At 52.2% G+C, this 16,238-nt stretch overlaps 1 protein-coding gene and 1 long non-coding RNA gene across 3 annotated transcripts in view; one reads left to right on the top strand and one right to left on the bottom strand.

The window, feature by feature from the left end:
* The window catches only part of LOC120603679 (uncharacterized), a 314,182-nt gene extending 300,607 nt beyond the window's left edge, over positions 1–13,575 (top strand). Inside the window, exons 9-10 of the long non-coding RNA XR_005653080.1 lie at positions 5,519–10,098; positions 10,771–13,575. This is a non-coding gene — a long non-coding RNA (uncharacterized LOC120603679). The remainder of the gene's footprint in view (positions 1–5,518; positions 10,099–10,770) is intronic.
* Positions 1–16,238, bottom strand: part of PTPRT (protein tyrosine phosphatase receptor type T) — a 937,324-nt gene that overhangs the window by 13,381 nt on the left and 907,705 nt on the right. For both annotated transcript variants that reach the window (XM_039864357.1, XM_039864356.1), the window contains 3 exons: positions 8,830–8,979; positions 7,156–7,329; positions 3,448–3,579 (listed from right to left, as the gene is read on the bottom strand). In XM_039864357.1, the coding sequence (XP_039720291.1) occupies positions 3,448–3,579; positions 7,156–7,329; positions 8,830–8,979 (456 nt within the window). The remainder of the gene's footprint in view (positions 1–3,447; positions 3,580–7,155; positions 7,330–8,829; positions 8,980–16,238) is intronic.

Here is a 16,238-nt window from a genome sequence, read left to right on the forward strand (position 1 = left end):
GTTTTTCTGATGCTCACGCTGTGTCATTGTTTATTTTCGCAAGGCGCCCAGCTGTTGTGGTGATGATATTTATATCAGCAAGTGCTCTATTCATCTGCCGATTTTCAGGGATGCTTGCCAGCTGCATATGGCAGCCAACCTCGGGGCCTGATGTTTTTGCATTTAGAGAATCAATTCTCAAAGGCTGTACCAACATCTGGGGCTGAAAGATCTTCATTCACACAGGGCCCATGCTGCAAGGGGAAGCTATAGCCAATGACCTTGACCCTTGCTTCTCTATGTGTCCTAAAGTGAGGTTCTTTGAAAATCCTCTTCTGTGCCTGAGCTCTGGTTTTACAAAAAGGGACACTGGAAAAGGAACAGCAAATAGGCTTCTACTGGCTCTACTTCACTCCTGGACTCCGAAAGCAGGGTTCACTATTTTACTTTTTGAGGCAAAGGAACAGGGCGGTGATGCCTTCTGACTCTGGAATTTGGCGGGGGTCTTTGTTTTACAGAAATCTACTTAATTTCATGATTATCTCAGATTCCAGCTGTCTGTTGTTTGGACCCCAAGCCTTAGAGTCATCTTTTTTTTTTTTTCCCCTCTAACTTTCCATATTCAAATAGTCAGGATATTTTGTTGGGTCTACCTTATATATCCAGAACCTGCTCCATCGCTGCCACCTAGGTTCAATTCACCATCACCTGTCACCTGGCTGACTGCCTGAACGTCCGCTCTGTTCTCTCTGCTTCCCCTATTTGCAACTACCCTCCCCCTTCCTGCACCAGCAGTCTATGAACACACGAGTCAGAGGAATGCCTTTTTTTTTAGAAAAAAATCGAATTACTTTTTCAAGTCACTTTTCTCCTCAAAATCTGTCAATGACTCCACATTTCTCTTTGGGGAAAACCCACATTTCCTCCTGTGACCTGGTCCTCCAAGGCCCTCCATGACCTGGTCCTGCTGCGTCTTTGTGTTACCTTCTGCCGCTGTCCCCCCCCACACAATGCTTCAGTCTCAGTGGCCTCCCTGGTGTTCCTCAAATGGGCCAGGTCATGCCCACTACGAGGCCTTGGTGCGGGTTGTCCTCTCAGCCCGGCACGCTCTTCCTTGTGATGCTCACGTGACTCATTCCCTCACCTCCTCCAAACCCGTGCTCAGATATGACCTTGGCAGGGTCTGCCTTGATCACGCTACTACAGTCGCATCCTATGCCCCAAACCAGTTTTACTAAACCATCTTTATCACCCTGCCCTCTTATTTTCCTTTTTCCATCCATCTGTCACCTTTTAACATATGGTTAAGGACATTATGGAATGTATGTCTCTGTTTCTTGTCTTCCCTGCTTTAGAATTGAAGTTGCAGGAGAGATGAGAGTTTTCTGTTTTGCTTTTTCCATCTCATGTACTAATGCAATCCAAGCACCTAGAACTGCTTCCGGCAAATAGCAGATACTCAATAAATAAGGCTGAATGAATGAGCAGCATCTCTCTTTAACGTCTCTCAGATGTACACCTAAGTTGCATCCAATTTCATCTTCTATTATCTGCTCCTCTCTCGCCCTCCCCAACCTGCCTGCTTCCTCTCCCTCTGCCTGCTGCATTCCCCATCCTGGCCAGGTGCATCTTCAGATGCTTGACTGCCCAGACCGGATCCCCTGCCACCATCCATGACTCGTCCTCATTCACCTTCCACACCCAACTGCTCCTCAAACCTGGGGACCTTAACTCTGGCCACGTTTTCACATCCATCCCCAATTCTCTCGCCTCCTGGCCACTTCCTCAGTTCAGATCATCCCTTTATTTTCTGCACATTTGCAATAGTCTCCTCTTCGATCTCCTGGTTTCCAAGTTTTCCCTCCTCACTGGTCCCCAGACTCACCTTTCTAACAGGCAGCCTGCCACAGCACTGCTTAACCTCTTCACTCTCTCTCCTCCCCAGACAACAAGTATTTTCTAACTGTGCTCCTCGGTACCCCAGGGGTTCCACGAAGGTACCCAGAGTGGCTGACTCTCTGGGGGCACCAGGAGGAGCCAAAAGCTTGGGTGGGTGGAGCTCCAGACCCCCAACCCTCACTTCAACACTGGCGGCTCTCAATCCTACCTGCGTTATATATTGGACTTGCATGAAAACTTTTATTTGCAGAAAGGAGTCTGTTGCATGTAAGAGAAGAGTCTTTAAAAAAGCAAAACAATAACAAAACACTTACCATGCTGCAGGCCAGGGCCCAAGCTCCTTAGCCCGGCATGGGCAGCCCTCTGCAAGCTGGGCCCTGATGCATTTTCCAGCGTCACCACCCTTTCCTGCTGACATACCCCGCGCCCCAGCCACCCTGCCCCGGAGCTGTTCTGCAGGCGAGCCCGCATGCATTCACCCCACCTCGCCTTTGCCCCTGCCGTTCCCTCTGCTTGGAATGTCTTTTCCCAGCTACTTCATCCCCCACACGCCAAATCTCTGCTGCCTTCTTCAAGGCCAAAGTCACCTTCTTTTTGAAGTCTTCCCTCACCCTCTGGGCAGAATTAATTGCTCCCTGTTCCCCGCCAGCACAGCACTTCACTTCTGACCTCTATTATAGCGCTGCCACACGAGGTTGGGACAATTTGCTCATCCGTCTCTGTAGCCAAACTGTGAGCTCCTGGAGGGCTGAGATTCCAGCTCAGATCCATTTTTATTTTATTCCCACACAAGGGCTGCGCAAGGCCAGTGCTCACAGAGACGTGTGCTGAGTTACTTTGAGTTTCCTTCAAGACTGTGAAAGGATTGCTTTTCAAAAACCTAAGGGGCCATTCTCACCTCCTCCACCCAGGAATGGCCGCCCCGCCATAGGGATGTGGGCTCCAGAAGCTGTCCCATGACATGTGTCCTGTGTCCTCAGTACCACGATGTGCTGTAGGCACATGATGCTTGGAACTGTCAGACCCAGTGGGGCTAAGGCGTGAAGCCTGAAGGACACAAGAGTCTCCTGTGACAAAGCCAGAGCTTGGGGTGGTGGTCAGTGGGCAAAGGGTCCAAGGTTCAAGCCCCAGGCTCTGCCAGAGCAGGGTGCGTGGGGGAGGAGTAGGGTGGGTGGGTATAGCCAGGCGTCAGGATATTCTGCAGGGCTGGAGACACTAGGAGCTGGGGGAGGTGGTCTCTTCTGTGAGTTCTGCATGACAACCAGTGCCTGGGGGATGGAACAATAGAGTCTGGCCCTGGGCAATGGGGACCAAACAAAGCCCATAGCAAGCAGGACTCATTGCTGGGATACAGAGGGGCCTGGGGTGGCAGGGCCTGGCAAGAGACACCTGGCTTCGTTGGAAGCCAAATGGGCTTGCTTGGTGCTCACAGCCACAGTGCCCAGCAAACAGCAGCTCGGTTAGGCAGAAGCAGCACTGTGCTGGCTCTCCAGGCTTTCCCTCCAACTCTAGGGCATGGCCGCCCTAGCACGCCTGGGCCCCTAGGCCAGTGGCTGGGCCTCCTCCTACCTGAGCCGTGTCCATCTCATTCAGCATCACCACGGAGGAGCAGTTATAATCGAACACCAGCCTCCAGAAATCCGCCACGGTGTTGGGTAGAGGATGTTGCGTGACCACGAAGGCAGCAGGCTGCTTGTGGCTCTGACAAAGGAACAACACAGGCTTCGTAAAATATACATCCATCAGCGACGTTCTGATGCTGATGAGGCCAGGATGGCTGCCAGAGGCCCCCGAGCCTGCCAAACAGATTACACAAAGCACCTGGCTGTTCTGTTATCTCTGGGTGCCCTGGTGGCAAAGGGGACCTTCTCATAATGAACTCATTCTCCTCCAAACTAAGACATTTCATTAGGAAAGTGTCACTCGGATAGGGATTATTCAAATAAATTATTTATGTCTTGGAGCTCAGCAAATAATCATCATTACAAAATGAAATGAAAGATTCCGAAGGCAGATTTGCTGCTCTGCTGGCCAAGGCTCCTCTTGGGATAAAAGGGGTATCTTGTGTCCCTGTGCCCACAATACTGCAGGAGGGGTTGGTTCACCCTGAGGCAGAGAGCCTGCTAAAGGGTCTTAACTTGCAGGAGGCTCACTCCTGCCCCAAGGCTGGAATGAGGGCCGACCTGGCCCGGCAGAAAATGGCACTGTGTCCAGTGGGGCAGTGAAAGGTGCCCAGAATTTAGATTCAGGCAGATGTGGGCTCAAACCCAGCTTTGCCACTTGTGCGTTATCGGTTAATCATTCATTCATCCATCCATCCATCCATTCATTCATTCAAGCATCATTTGCAAAGGGACTTTTTTTTTTTTTTTTTTTGGTGCTAAGCATTGACAAATTATTAGATCTCTCCAAATCTCAGGTTCTTCATCTGGAAAATGGGAATCATAACTACAAAAGGATGATGTCATTCAGCTTGAATGTGATTTGCATGTGAAAAGACCAGCAAGCGAGAACCAAGCTGTGAGGCCACTGGACCGGGCAGACACACTACGACTTGGTTTTTCACCCTTGGCCCAAGCACTGTGGCTGGCACGCTAGACACATTAGCACAGGTCCAGCAAACAAAACACATAAATTCAGTCCCATATTGCAGATGGGGAAACTGAGGCCCAGAGAAAACGGCCTCTGTGAGTTTGGGCTACATCCGAAGCTTCGACTGGGCCCTGTTTATTACAGTCTCCTGTGAGAAGGTGTTTGGAAAGATCGGGAAGGTTCCCCACTTCATCAGTGATCTGTGAGACCTGAGAAATCACCCATGCTCACAAGTTTTCCCGGGACATGGTTCCCATGGGAGCCCCAGCTGTTTTCGGCGGAGTCACAGGTCAGCAGGAAAATGGGGAGGGGCGAGGGGGTCACCCACCCGAACCAGGTGAAGATCCTGGCAGAAGCGCCTGCCAAAGAGATTACCAAAAGTGCCTGTCCATTCTGTGATCTCCCTGTGCCCTCGTGGCAATAAATAAATAACAGCCTCACAACTGTGGGTGCAGCCTGCGCACTAGGGGGTCCTGTCTTCCAAAGGTCTAATCCTGGTCAGTTGTGAAATATTTAGTTTCCCCAAAGGCCAACCCCGGGTGCAGACAGCAGGTTGTCGAGTCATTTCCAGCTATGGAAAGGGGTTTTAATCTTTCAGAGTCAAAAGACGGGGGGTTTCAGAGCCTTCCCTCGACCTCTCTCAGCTAGCTGACCTAGAGATAGCACCTCACTCGGAAAATGGGGGTAACGACAGCCACAGGCAGGACCAGACACTAGAAGTCCAGGGCTCGACGTGGTGCCCAACACTCAGCGAACGTTAGTTTTCTTCCTTTTTCTCTGTCTCTATGATAAATGCTGTATTAGGCCAGCACGCCCGACAAAGCCTTATCTGAAAATATGTTCGAGATCCGTGCTCCTGCCGGGTTTCAGGGATCAGCTGGCAATCCATTTCGTGGATAACATCATCCTTTACCAGGGAAACATTAAAAATTAACCCAGAGGACTTCATATTTTTCTGCTGGGAGCAAAGCTGCTATGGTTACGAGATAATGCACAGACTGAGCTCGAATACAGATAAGGACTTTTTTTTTTTTTTTCTTTTTTTAAGGAAAGGCAAAGGCCCCAGCGATGGCTCGCAGGAGAAATGCCCCGTGGATAAAGAGACTACTATCAGCATCCGGGCGTCTCAGAAGGCATTTGACTCCAGGCAGCATCTAACCTACTAAGAGGAGGCCAGGAGCACGTTTGATTCTTGCTTCAATGAGGAAGGCCGGGAGGGGAGCTGGGACAAGTGGAAGACAAATAGGAGGAGCTTAGAAGCGTGAGTGCACCCCCAGGCCCCATTTCTTATACTGCATACATGTGAACACACATGCAAACATACATACGCCCACATACACATGCACACATACATATACATGCACCGCTTGACCTTGGAAAGCTCTAAGCTAAAGCCAGAGGTCTTCCCTCCTCATCCAGCTGTTTGATCTGACCAGGAGAAGCCTCCCTGCTTCTGGATCCAGAGCCAGGGTTTCCATGACGGACCTGGGCGTCCTGTGGGCAGAGGCCAGGGCAGGTCCCCACGGAGCTGAGTTAGGCACTGACCTGTCAGCTTCCTGCCTCCAACACCTAGGACCCTTGCAGAGCAAATTTCAGGAGGCTCCAAGGTCAGAGACGTAGTTGGTCTTGACCCCAGGAGAGAGCACCCCATGTTCTTGCCTGTTCTGGGTAAGAGCGGGGGTCCACACAGGCCGGATGGATGTGATGCCAGACATGCGTGGGGAGGGGGACCTGGAAAGGCTCATCTCCAGTCAGGCAACAGTGTTCTCAGTCCTGAGCATCGGGAGGCAGGGTGCCTGAGTTTTACTGAGTAAACTGTGGGAAGGCTCAGTGAATGAATAATAGTGTGTCCCGGACTCTGGCTTTGCAACTGGCTCTCTGGATGACCTTCAGCAAGTCTCCTTCCTTCTCTGGCCTCAATTAGTTTTTGTAGAAAAGTGCAAGGATGGGACTAGATGATCTATGGTTCCTTCCTGCTGCAAACATCTCTACATCCCAGAAGTGGAGGGACAATCACTGGCAGTAGCTGGAGGACCCAGGGGAGAAGCATACCAGTCAGGAGCATGAACCCACTGGGAAAGGGACGTAAACCCCTAATCCCAAACCAGGCCGGCGGTGGGTGGGTGGGGGGGTGGTGCCCTTCTGGGACCTGAAACTGAGAAAGCAGGGGACAGTTCCCCTAACAGAACGGTCATGCTTCCTTTGCTGCCTCCCACCACACATCCAATAACCACTGACGGAGCTCCTACGAGGTGCCACCTTCATTCTTGCCTCTGCACAGGAATTATTTGGGAACCTGCCAGGGAGCTCCTGGAGAGCAGAACCTAGGCCTTCACCATCTCGTGTCCCCAAGGCCCAGGCCAAGGCCTGGCATGTGGACTGTTTCCTGAACTGAACTCGAGGCTGAGAGTCAGCTCTGTTGGCAGCAGGAGTGGGGACCGGATGGGCCCATGGCCTGGCCATGGTGTCATGGGAGCCACTTTAAGCTTTTGGTTTCTTTCAGCTTGTGTATAGATTTGGGCAAGAACCATCATGGGGAGCAAAGGTCTTTGGGGCCAGCAAGATCAAAAGCAAGGAGAGGCTGGCTGGGAGGATGGTCAGGGACCTGGGAAGCCACCTCCACCTTGGGCAGAAGCTTTTCCCTGGAATGCCAGCAGGAGCGTCCACTGGCAGGGCTCAGCTTACGTCCATCAGGGCCGCATTGATGTAGTTGCTGGATTCTCCATCCACAGAGATGAGGAAGGGCAGGCAGCGGTCCAGGGGCAGGACATCCATGCTCCGATTCTTGTCATGGTTCCGGGGCAGAAGCCCGATGCTGCAGTCCTCGGGCCGGACCCGGGGTGTCACGATGTTGAGGGTCTGTGGGTGCAAAGGTGGAAAGATAGATGTAGCTCAGATGGTCACCCCGGACAGAGGGCCAGCGATGTTCAAACTCAGCCTAATCCCTTGTCTCTATCCCCCAAGCTTGGCCCTCCAGTGCCTTTTTCACGACATGTTCCTCATCTTGGTGATGTCTGTCACCTGCTGGCTGCTCCAAGCCCTGTGAGCCGAGAGCCTCTTCCAGGCCCTGTGTGACACTGTCACGATGCCAAGATTGCTGGGGCAGCACGCACGCGCACACAGACTCAGACACCAGCTCCCAGCACCTGCCAATCATTTGAGCTAAGGTGCTCATCTCAGCCAGTGTTGTGTTAAAGGGTGGGCTGGCCAGGGGGTCATAAGGTGGGGGGCGGGCTTAGGGAATCCCTAATGAGTGGTAAACATCACTTGAAGTATCATTGAATGAGGGAAATGACTTTACCAACATGCTTCTCAGGGAGAAAGCTGTTTGAGAATGGAGAAATGCTTGGATGACCAGCTCAGGATGAGTGAGAGACCTCCATGGGCCAAGCTCTAGAATGTGTGGAACATTTCAGGGCTTGTGTTCTCCAGAGTAAATCTTGCAAGTGGGGGGCCAAAGCTGAGCTGCCCCAGCCAATTCGCTAGATGCTGTGTGCAACCACCAGGGGTCTGTGTCCTTCCTCCTCTCCTCATTTCAGCATTTGGTCTCTACTCCAAATCAATAAAGTCTGTCTGAAGGAGCACTAGAGTACTGGCCTGCCTGGGGTATCTGCACACGGAACCATGAGCCCCTCAAGTCCTGGAGCTCCCTTGCTGCTGCTTACGTGTTCTCAGCTCCTATTACCCAGGTATGACCCTGGCACTGACTGTGGGACATTGGGCTGGACTCTGGCTTTGCCTTGCTCAGTGATTCACGTCCAGGCCTCCAGACCCAAACTACCACCGTTCTGACCACATGGGATCCAAGGCACAGATCTGCTATGCCTGAGCTGGGCTCTAGGGCGGTGCTTCTGAAACTTTAATGTGCAGACAAATCACCCAGAGATCTTGTTAAATTGTGAGTTCTCCATCAGGTCGCACCCAAGATTCTGCTTTGCTAACAAGCTCCCAGGTGAAGCCGAGGCTGCTGGTCTCCAGACTTCTCTTTGAATAGTGAGGATCTAGGACACACTCCAGTTGTACAGAAATACCAAGAAAATCCGAGTCCCTTCGGGGACAGAGGAGCCTGAAATTCACAGCTACCTGTGTGTATACCCTTGCCTCCATCCACAACCGGACCAGAACTAAATAAGACCTCAGTTCAAAAACATAATCCTAGTTGAAAACAAGTGTCAGCATCACTGAGTGATTGGTCCTCAGTCACTCACGGCTGTGCGTTTTATGTTCGGGAACTCACTCTGCAGCGTCATAGCTGCAGACACATTGAAACACAGACGTATCAGCTCTCACAGAGCAAAGCCCCCGAGTGTGCTCAGTGCCCTGCAGTTGGCTGGGCCCGAGCCTGGGATGCGCTCGTACCTGAAATTCGTCTTTGATTTGGCTGGAGTTGGTCTGGGGGTCCAGCCTGCTGATGTTGTAGTAGAGAGAGCGGAACTCGCACACGGGGATGGCGGTGTTGCCGCAGAGGCATGCCTCCAGGATGGCATCATGCACGAACACGTACTGCTCCTGCAATGCCAAGGGGAGAAAGACTAGGGTACCGGGCGAGAACAGTTGCCTGAGAGTCTGGGGTCCACATGCAATCCTGTGGCTGCGAAGGATGGAGATGATTTGTGTTGCGGAATTAATACTTTCTGTCCTATAAGCCAAAGGACCGAGTTTCCATGTTTATTCGTGACTGCCTGAGCTATGGTGAGTTTTGTCCCTTGTGTAAGATTAAACAGCACAGCCACTGACATAAATTAGGAACTTGCAGACTTGCTGCATGCAGCGTGTGCTCCTGGTGACCTGCCCATGTCCCTTCAGCTTTCGCCTTTCCCTGCCGAAGGCTGTTTATTGCAAATACCTGAGATTCATGCCGGGGGCTCTTTCTCGCGCCAGGGGCACCCCTGGACTGTGTATGGGGTGAACCAGCAGGGCTGAGGAGTTACTACCCCAGGAGCGAGCTCTCGAGCAGTGCCTGGTGGAGAGCTGGGGGACGAAGACCTAAGTTGCCCCTCTCAGGTGGGAACTTGGAAGAGCATGTTCCACACTGTCCCGCAGCTCCCCAGTCGTTCAGTGTCAAACAGCTCATAAAACACTTTAACAGTCAAAAAGCTCGATGTCTTTCCCCTCCCCTCTCTCACTTCCCCACAGCGTATCTTGGGATCACCTCCCAAATTAACCACTTGCCCCACCTCCTTGTCTCAGGGTCTGCTCCTAAAGCATGTGCGGCCCCCTCTGCCTCTCAGTTCTTGGCACCTGCTGTTCTCTCCTGGATGCCATTCCCCCTTTCCCATGCCTTCAATGTCCCATGTCCTCTGGCGAGTCTTCTCCAAGTTCACCAGGCAGAAGTTGGTGCTGTTACTTCCGAGCCCTTAGCACATGTTTGTTGAGTGACTATTTTCCTGTAGAACATGACCCGTCTCTTTATATAAAATGCTTACCCAAACGTATCTATTTGAATGTCTGTCTCCCCCACCAACCAGCAAGGACCACAATGTGTCCAACGCCAGCCAGGGAGCCTGCCTTCTGCATGCCGGAACCTGGGAACGGGTAGTACGGCTTCGGCAGGCTCACCAAGAAGCCTGAAGACTGGGCCGTGGGAGCTGGCTCAGAACCGCAGCAGGGTCCTATGTGTGCGAACTTGTAAGTGGGGAGGGGTCCCCTGCAGAGCCAGCGGTGACCGGCCATGCCCGAAGCCGTGGGTGATTTCTCTTGGCGGAGCTCGTGATGGAAGCAGCTCTTTATCTGCTCCAGCTGATGGCCTGGGCACCTACAGCCTTCACTAGAACTGGAAGGTGGGCTGGTTACAGGAATAACAAACCGTGCTTTGAGGAGCAGGATCTGCAGGAAAGGCTGCCTAGCGAGAGAGTGTAGTTCAGGGGAAAGCCTGGCCCTTGGGGTCATATGTTCTACCACTGTCTGGCCATGTGAGGCTTTGGGGACACTGTTGCTCACTTTATTCATCTATAAAGTGGGGCTTTAGTAGGATTTACCCCAGAAGGCTGTGATGAAGAATGGAAAAAAACGCCCTTAATACGAAGAACCTAGCACATAGTAGGTGCTCAACAATAAAGATGAAACTCCTCCCATTTCCCTTGAGTCTTGGGCTCTCTAACTGGAAAGACGAGCGCTTGAAGGTCCACCTCTCCCTCAAGGTCAGGGACCGTGTGCCCCCTCTCCTGGAATCCCCAGCACCTAGCCGGAGGACTCAGTAACTGCATCGCTAAGCCACTCCTGCAGTGGCTGAAGCAATGCTGGGCACAGAGTAGGCATTCAATAAATGCTATCCTTCCCTCTCTCTCTCTTCTCTTCTAGCCAAGGCGGGAATACCATATGAAGAACACCTGAAAGTTGCTATTCAGTCCCTGCTTAAATGCCCTCAGAGATGGAGAACTCACCACCATTCCTCATTGGCGGAAGCGCCTGCACTGTGGGACCTCAGGGTTGGCAGAGGAACCCCAGCTTCCGTGATGGTCTCACTATAGCAAGCCCAATATTCACCCGCACTATGGCTCCCACACCCAGGTCCCGTTCTGCAGGATGCTACCACCCATGGGTCTCTCTGTTCCACCACGCTTCCCCTTGGCTAGGGCTGCAGGTGGCCGGCTGGCTCAGTCCCCCAGGACCCACCTCCGTCTGCACAAGGTTGACCCTCTGGGCCCGGAGCTCACGCACGCAGTTGAAGATGTCCACCACCCCTTCGTTCTCGGCCATGTCGAGCATGGTATCGATGGCGATGAAGCAGCCAGTCCTCCCGGCTCCAGCGCTAGAAGGAAGAACAATGGTCTGTGTGGGGCTGGCCCTGGGGAGGCCCCTTGCAGTTAGCTCTGTGCCCGATCACCCCACAAAGAGGCGGTTCACTGCAGGGGGCAGACAGAACAGTCTGCATCTCAACGCTGCCTAGAGATCTGAGCAAGTGACCTGACTGAGAGCCTCTGATCTCTCTCTTTTGTAAAATGGGAGCGTAATGCTTGCTTCCGGGGCTATTTTATTAGGAATGGCTCATTTTTGTTGCCTGCCTTTATCATACGCTCAGTTAGCACTGACAAAGTGCCGGGCCTTGTTCTATGTCCTTCACCAACGTTACCTATTAATTCTCTTATGAGGCCATTAGGGAATGTCTCATCCCATTCTACAGGTGAGCAAACTGAGGCGCAGAGGGCTTACCTCGCCTGAGGTCACAGAGCCAGCACGTGGTAGAGCTGGGACTTCGACCCAGGCAGTCTGGCTCCAGAGTTTGTGCTGTTACACTTCCTCTAATAATAATAGAGCCCCTAATGCGTGCTTACACGACACGGAGGCATGAGTTTTCCTCACGCGATGAACGAATATAGTCTGTCTCTAAAGTATCCAGCACGGCCCTGGGACCCCGGTCCGGTTATCAACTCTCCTGATAATGCATTTGATTCTGATCGCCGGCGGCTCCCTTTAGGAGAATCTCAGATCAAGTACAAAATGGCAAAAGAAGTCGAGACTCAGTGCTGCGTTCCAAAGTCATGGCGGCGAGCCAGAGACAGACAAAACATTTGCCTCACATGTGTATCATTTGGGAAGTGAAGACTGACAGGGAAGAATTAGAAACTCGATGTCAAGGATGGGGTTTCTAATTCCCACCTCGATGATGCGGGGAGGGAAAGTGGATGCCCGGTGAGAAAGGGCCAGCTCTGAGGCACCTACAGTTTATGGCGTCTCTCCTCAACGTGACTCATGACCTTGACTGACATGGCACTGCCAGGGCAGGGATGAGATCACCTGCACATGCAGTGTCTGAACGATGGGTTGGCCCACGGTCACAGTGGAGAAGAAGGCATTGGGAAGGAAGGGCAGGGTGCAGGCTAGCCGGACTTGGGGTCTGGACGTCCACCCTCCTCCCGTTCTTCGTGCCCACGACGTGATACTTCATCTCCATTTAGGAGGATTCAAAGATGTGCCAGTCCATCCCAAAGTGACTTTCTATGTCAGAGCTGAAAATATCTCTTCTCCACAACACGGTGAAATCTGACGCAATCCATTCATTCTCTAATAAGGCCGCTACAGGCCAGCAATTGATTTTTAAAGTCATAGAAACAAAAAGAAGCACGCTTCCACCGAGACGCCCCGCTGCTGTGCCTAGGAGCTGAGGGTGAGCGTCTGGAGAAAAGCACGTTAGATGTCGCAGCTCTGCCAGTGCACACCTGCGTGACCCGAGTGAAGTGTCTACCATCTTAGTACCTCAGTTTTCTTACCTGTAAAATGGGAGTGATAGTGATGCCCACCTCTCAGGGTCGGCGAGAAGTAAACGAACTAATGTGGGCGAAGTACACAGGCAGTTCACTGTCAATGCCAAGCCCTTGTCTCCGGGGAGCATTACTGTGTCAGAGCGACAGCGATAACGCCTGAGACCGCTACTCTTCCTGTTGTTCTCGTGAGACTCCAGGAGCTGGGTCTCATCAGAGGGCTGGACACAGCAGACGCCAGCAGGGGAGTCCACGGCAAAGAATCAGGGCCACAAGGTGTCATCCCCCATAGCACGACAGCAGAGCTGCAGAGGCTCCCTTGTCTGGGGTGGGGGGCCTTCCACTTACCTGCAGTGGACCACGATGGGCCCGGCTTCAGGGGGGTTGAGGAACTTGACCTGGCGGACGAAGCCCAGGAGGCCGGTGGCGTAGCAGGGGACGCCGTGGTCGGGCCAGCTGGTGAAGTGGAAGAGGCGGAGCTCCCGGATCTCATGGTAGCCTTTCTGAGGAGAGAACGGGCCTCTGTTCCTCCAGCTGCTGCCCACACCCAGCACCCCTGGGAACCACGGTTGCTGCACTGAGGAGCCAGCCTCCCTGCTGTCAGGCAGGTCAAGGCCTGTAGAGGGTGATCAGGGGTTAGTTACCACACAGAGGGATTCTGCGTCTGTTACGTCTGGGAGCTTGGGAAGTAGATATCGTGAAAGTGACTGATTTACTAGAGGACTTTTCAGAGCCTTTGGGGCGCTAATACACGTTCTGAATCTCCGGGGGGTGGGGCATTTTAACACCCACAGCGTTTACCCAGGGTCGCTCTTTTGACAAGTGTTTCATGGAAATTGTATGTAGCAGAACAGATTCAGAGAAATGTTGGCCTTAAACGCCAACTTCGAATCATTTTGGGAGGAACACAGGGCCTTTCAGTGGTTGAGTCTGGTGTCCTTCAGCTGTCCAATCCTGTCTATCTCGTCTCCACGGCTTTCGAATAAAACATGTTATCGGACTTCTTTATTAATTAGATTCTTATTTAGAATCATAAACGATGGAACAAATAAAAGCAAAGCTTCTCTGACTGATGGGGCGGTGGGGCCTAGAGCTCCAATCAGTCCCCTTCCTCTCTCGTCACCTCTCATACAGACACCCCGCAGGCCAAATAGCAGCTCTCTGACTACTCCGCGGTCGGGTCACACCTCTGAGCCTTTCTTTATGCAGTGCCCCCTCCTCCTTTTTCCCCCTTAGCAATCTCCTGCAGGTGTTTGGAGGTCACTGAATAGGAAGCATGCACAATTATTTGTTCTTTCAGTTAAAAAATATTCACTGAGGGTTATCCGTGCTCAGCCTTGTGTTAGGCACTAGGAAGGTGGAAGTAAAAACCACAGTCTCTCTCTTTAGAAACGCTCATGGTTTAGTTGGAGAGGCAGGCTCTGAAATGAATAATTCTATTAAAGGGCACAGAGGAGTGTCAGCTAACCCCATCTGGGGAGAGGAGAAATCAGAGAAGGCTTCCTGGAAGAGGTGATACCTGACCTGAGTCTTGAAACATATCAATAGTGAAAATAATGGCTAACATTTATTAAGCATAGACTATGTGCTTGCCACTCTCAGAACACTTCAGTGTACTAATTCACTGGATCCTCATACCAATTCTCATATTGCTATCTCCTTTTCACAGATGAGGAAATTGAGGCTAAGCAAAGTTAAGTAATATGCCCAAGGTCACACAATTGGTAAGCTGCAAATCCCTGGTGGTTGGGCTCCACAGTCTGCCCTCCTAAGCACTACGGTACACGGATGCCTGGGTGTTACGCAGGTGAAGAGATGGAGGGAACCTTAGTCTAAGGGGCAGCACAGGGAAAGCGTGGGGACAGGAAATAGCATGATACGTGCACAGAATCACAAACAGCCCAAGGCAGCTCCAGAGGAGAGTGGAAGACAGGCAAGGATGGACAGCAGGATCGGGGGCGGGAAGCTGGGCGGGTGCTGGATGCTGGAGGGCCCTGCTTTCCACTTTCAGGCCTTTGGACTTTATCCCAGAGGCACTGGGGAGCTATAGGGAGGTTGCCCATATGGTTGCACAGAAGGGACAGTGCATCAGGCTTGCATTTTAGGAGGACCACTCGGGCTGCTATGTGGAGGATGGATTTGGGTGGGTGTGTTAGGGGCCGTGTACAGGGCACGATTGGTGCCCATCCAGATCCCATTTCCTGAACCAGTGCACACGCCCCAGCTACTTTGAGTCTTGGCTGCAGACAGCTCACACTTACTCTTCTTCAGAGAACTGCTCTCAGCCCGACAGGCACCACCTCCCTTGGGTGGGGCGGGCAGCTGGCATTCAGTGACTGAGAGGGGTGTTAGAATGACCGACCGACTCTGTCAGTCCACCTAGGACTGAGGGGTTTCCCAGGATGCGGGACCTTCAGTGCTAAATTCAGGATGGTCCTGGGCAAAAACCAGGATGATGGGTTATCCTAAGAGTTAACGGCTGTACGTAAGGCCTCTTGTCTCAAGAAGGGATCCACTCTGTGGTACAATTCATACCCCAGTGGGATCAGGCTGACGCTGGTCTCCAGCTGAGACCACACTACTGCTCTGCTCCTTCCTCAGTCCCCTTCTCTTCAGAGTTCTCCCTCAAATGCGTCATCAAGGGGACAGATGGCTCTGCCTCTCAGAAAGCCAAACGAAGACACGGCAATTCTAGAGGCTGAGAGCCCTGTGAGCAGGCTGCTGGAGAGTCTGGCCGGACAGGAGTGAACAAAGGCTTGGGTTAAGACACTGACCGACAGGCTGACACAGGAGAAGAGAAAAGTTTCCAGAATACTTGGAGTTTTTCATTCCATACTCTGAATCAACTCAGCCCTGGGAAGCCCTTGTTCAAGCCCTCACCACGTGTCCTGTGACTATTTATTGAGTCCCTGATGGGACTGTGCTCTCTTCAAAGGCTGACACTGCTTCCTGTTCATTGTTTCTAGGTCTCCGGCTTAGGAACTGATTCTGTGCTAGTAACCCAGACAGTGTTTGCTGAGTGCCTGCCTTCGCGCTTTGGAGAGGCCGGCTGAGTTAATTCTCTGAGGCCCATTGGGTCTTTCAAGGGCGTCTTCCTAGGGGTAACATCTTCCCTTGTGATCGTTCGAAAGAAAAACAAAGAGACAATCAGAAAAAGACTATGAGTCCTCGACCTGCTGAACTGATGGCAATTTTCCAAGGCCTCCCTGCTTAGGTTCTGGGTGCCGAGATGGGCTGCCACATCCCCAGTCACCCGTCTCATTCTCGGCACTAACTGTACATGTGGTAGATGAGATGGGTGCCCTACCCAGATCCTCTTTTGTTGCGCTGTGTCCCAGGCCTCAGCTGCAGCAGTATTGGCTGCTAGTGATTCATAGATGCTCCCTTTTCTGGACAAGGGCCCTCAGCTGACAGGAGCCGGCTCACCCCGGAAGTTACTCCTCAGTGCCTGACTGGGGCAAGGGGGCCAACTCTATGGTGTGGTTTATGCTCCAGAAGCTCCCACGAATCAGGCCTAAGCTAGACTCACCCTCCCTCTTCTGCTTCCCTCTCTTACAAATTTCTTTT

The sequence above is a fragment of the Pteropus medius genome, unplaced genomic scaffold (assembly GCF_902729225.1).
Source record: "Pteropus medius unplaced genomic scaffold, Ma_sr-lr_union100, whole genome shotgun sequence".
In the NCBI taxonomy this organism is placed as follows: domain Eukaryota; kingdom Metazoa; phylum Chordata; class Mammalia; order Chiroptera; family Pteropodidae; genus Pteropus; species Pteropus medius.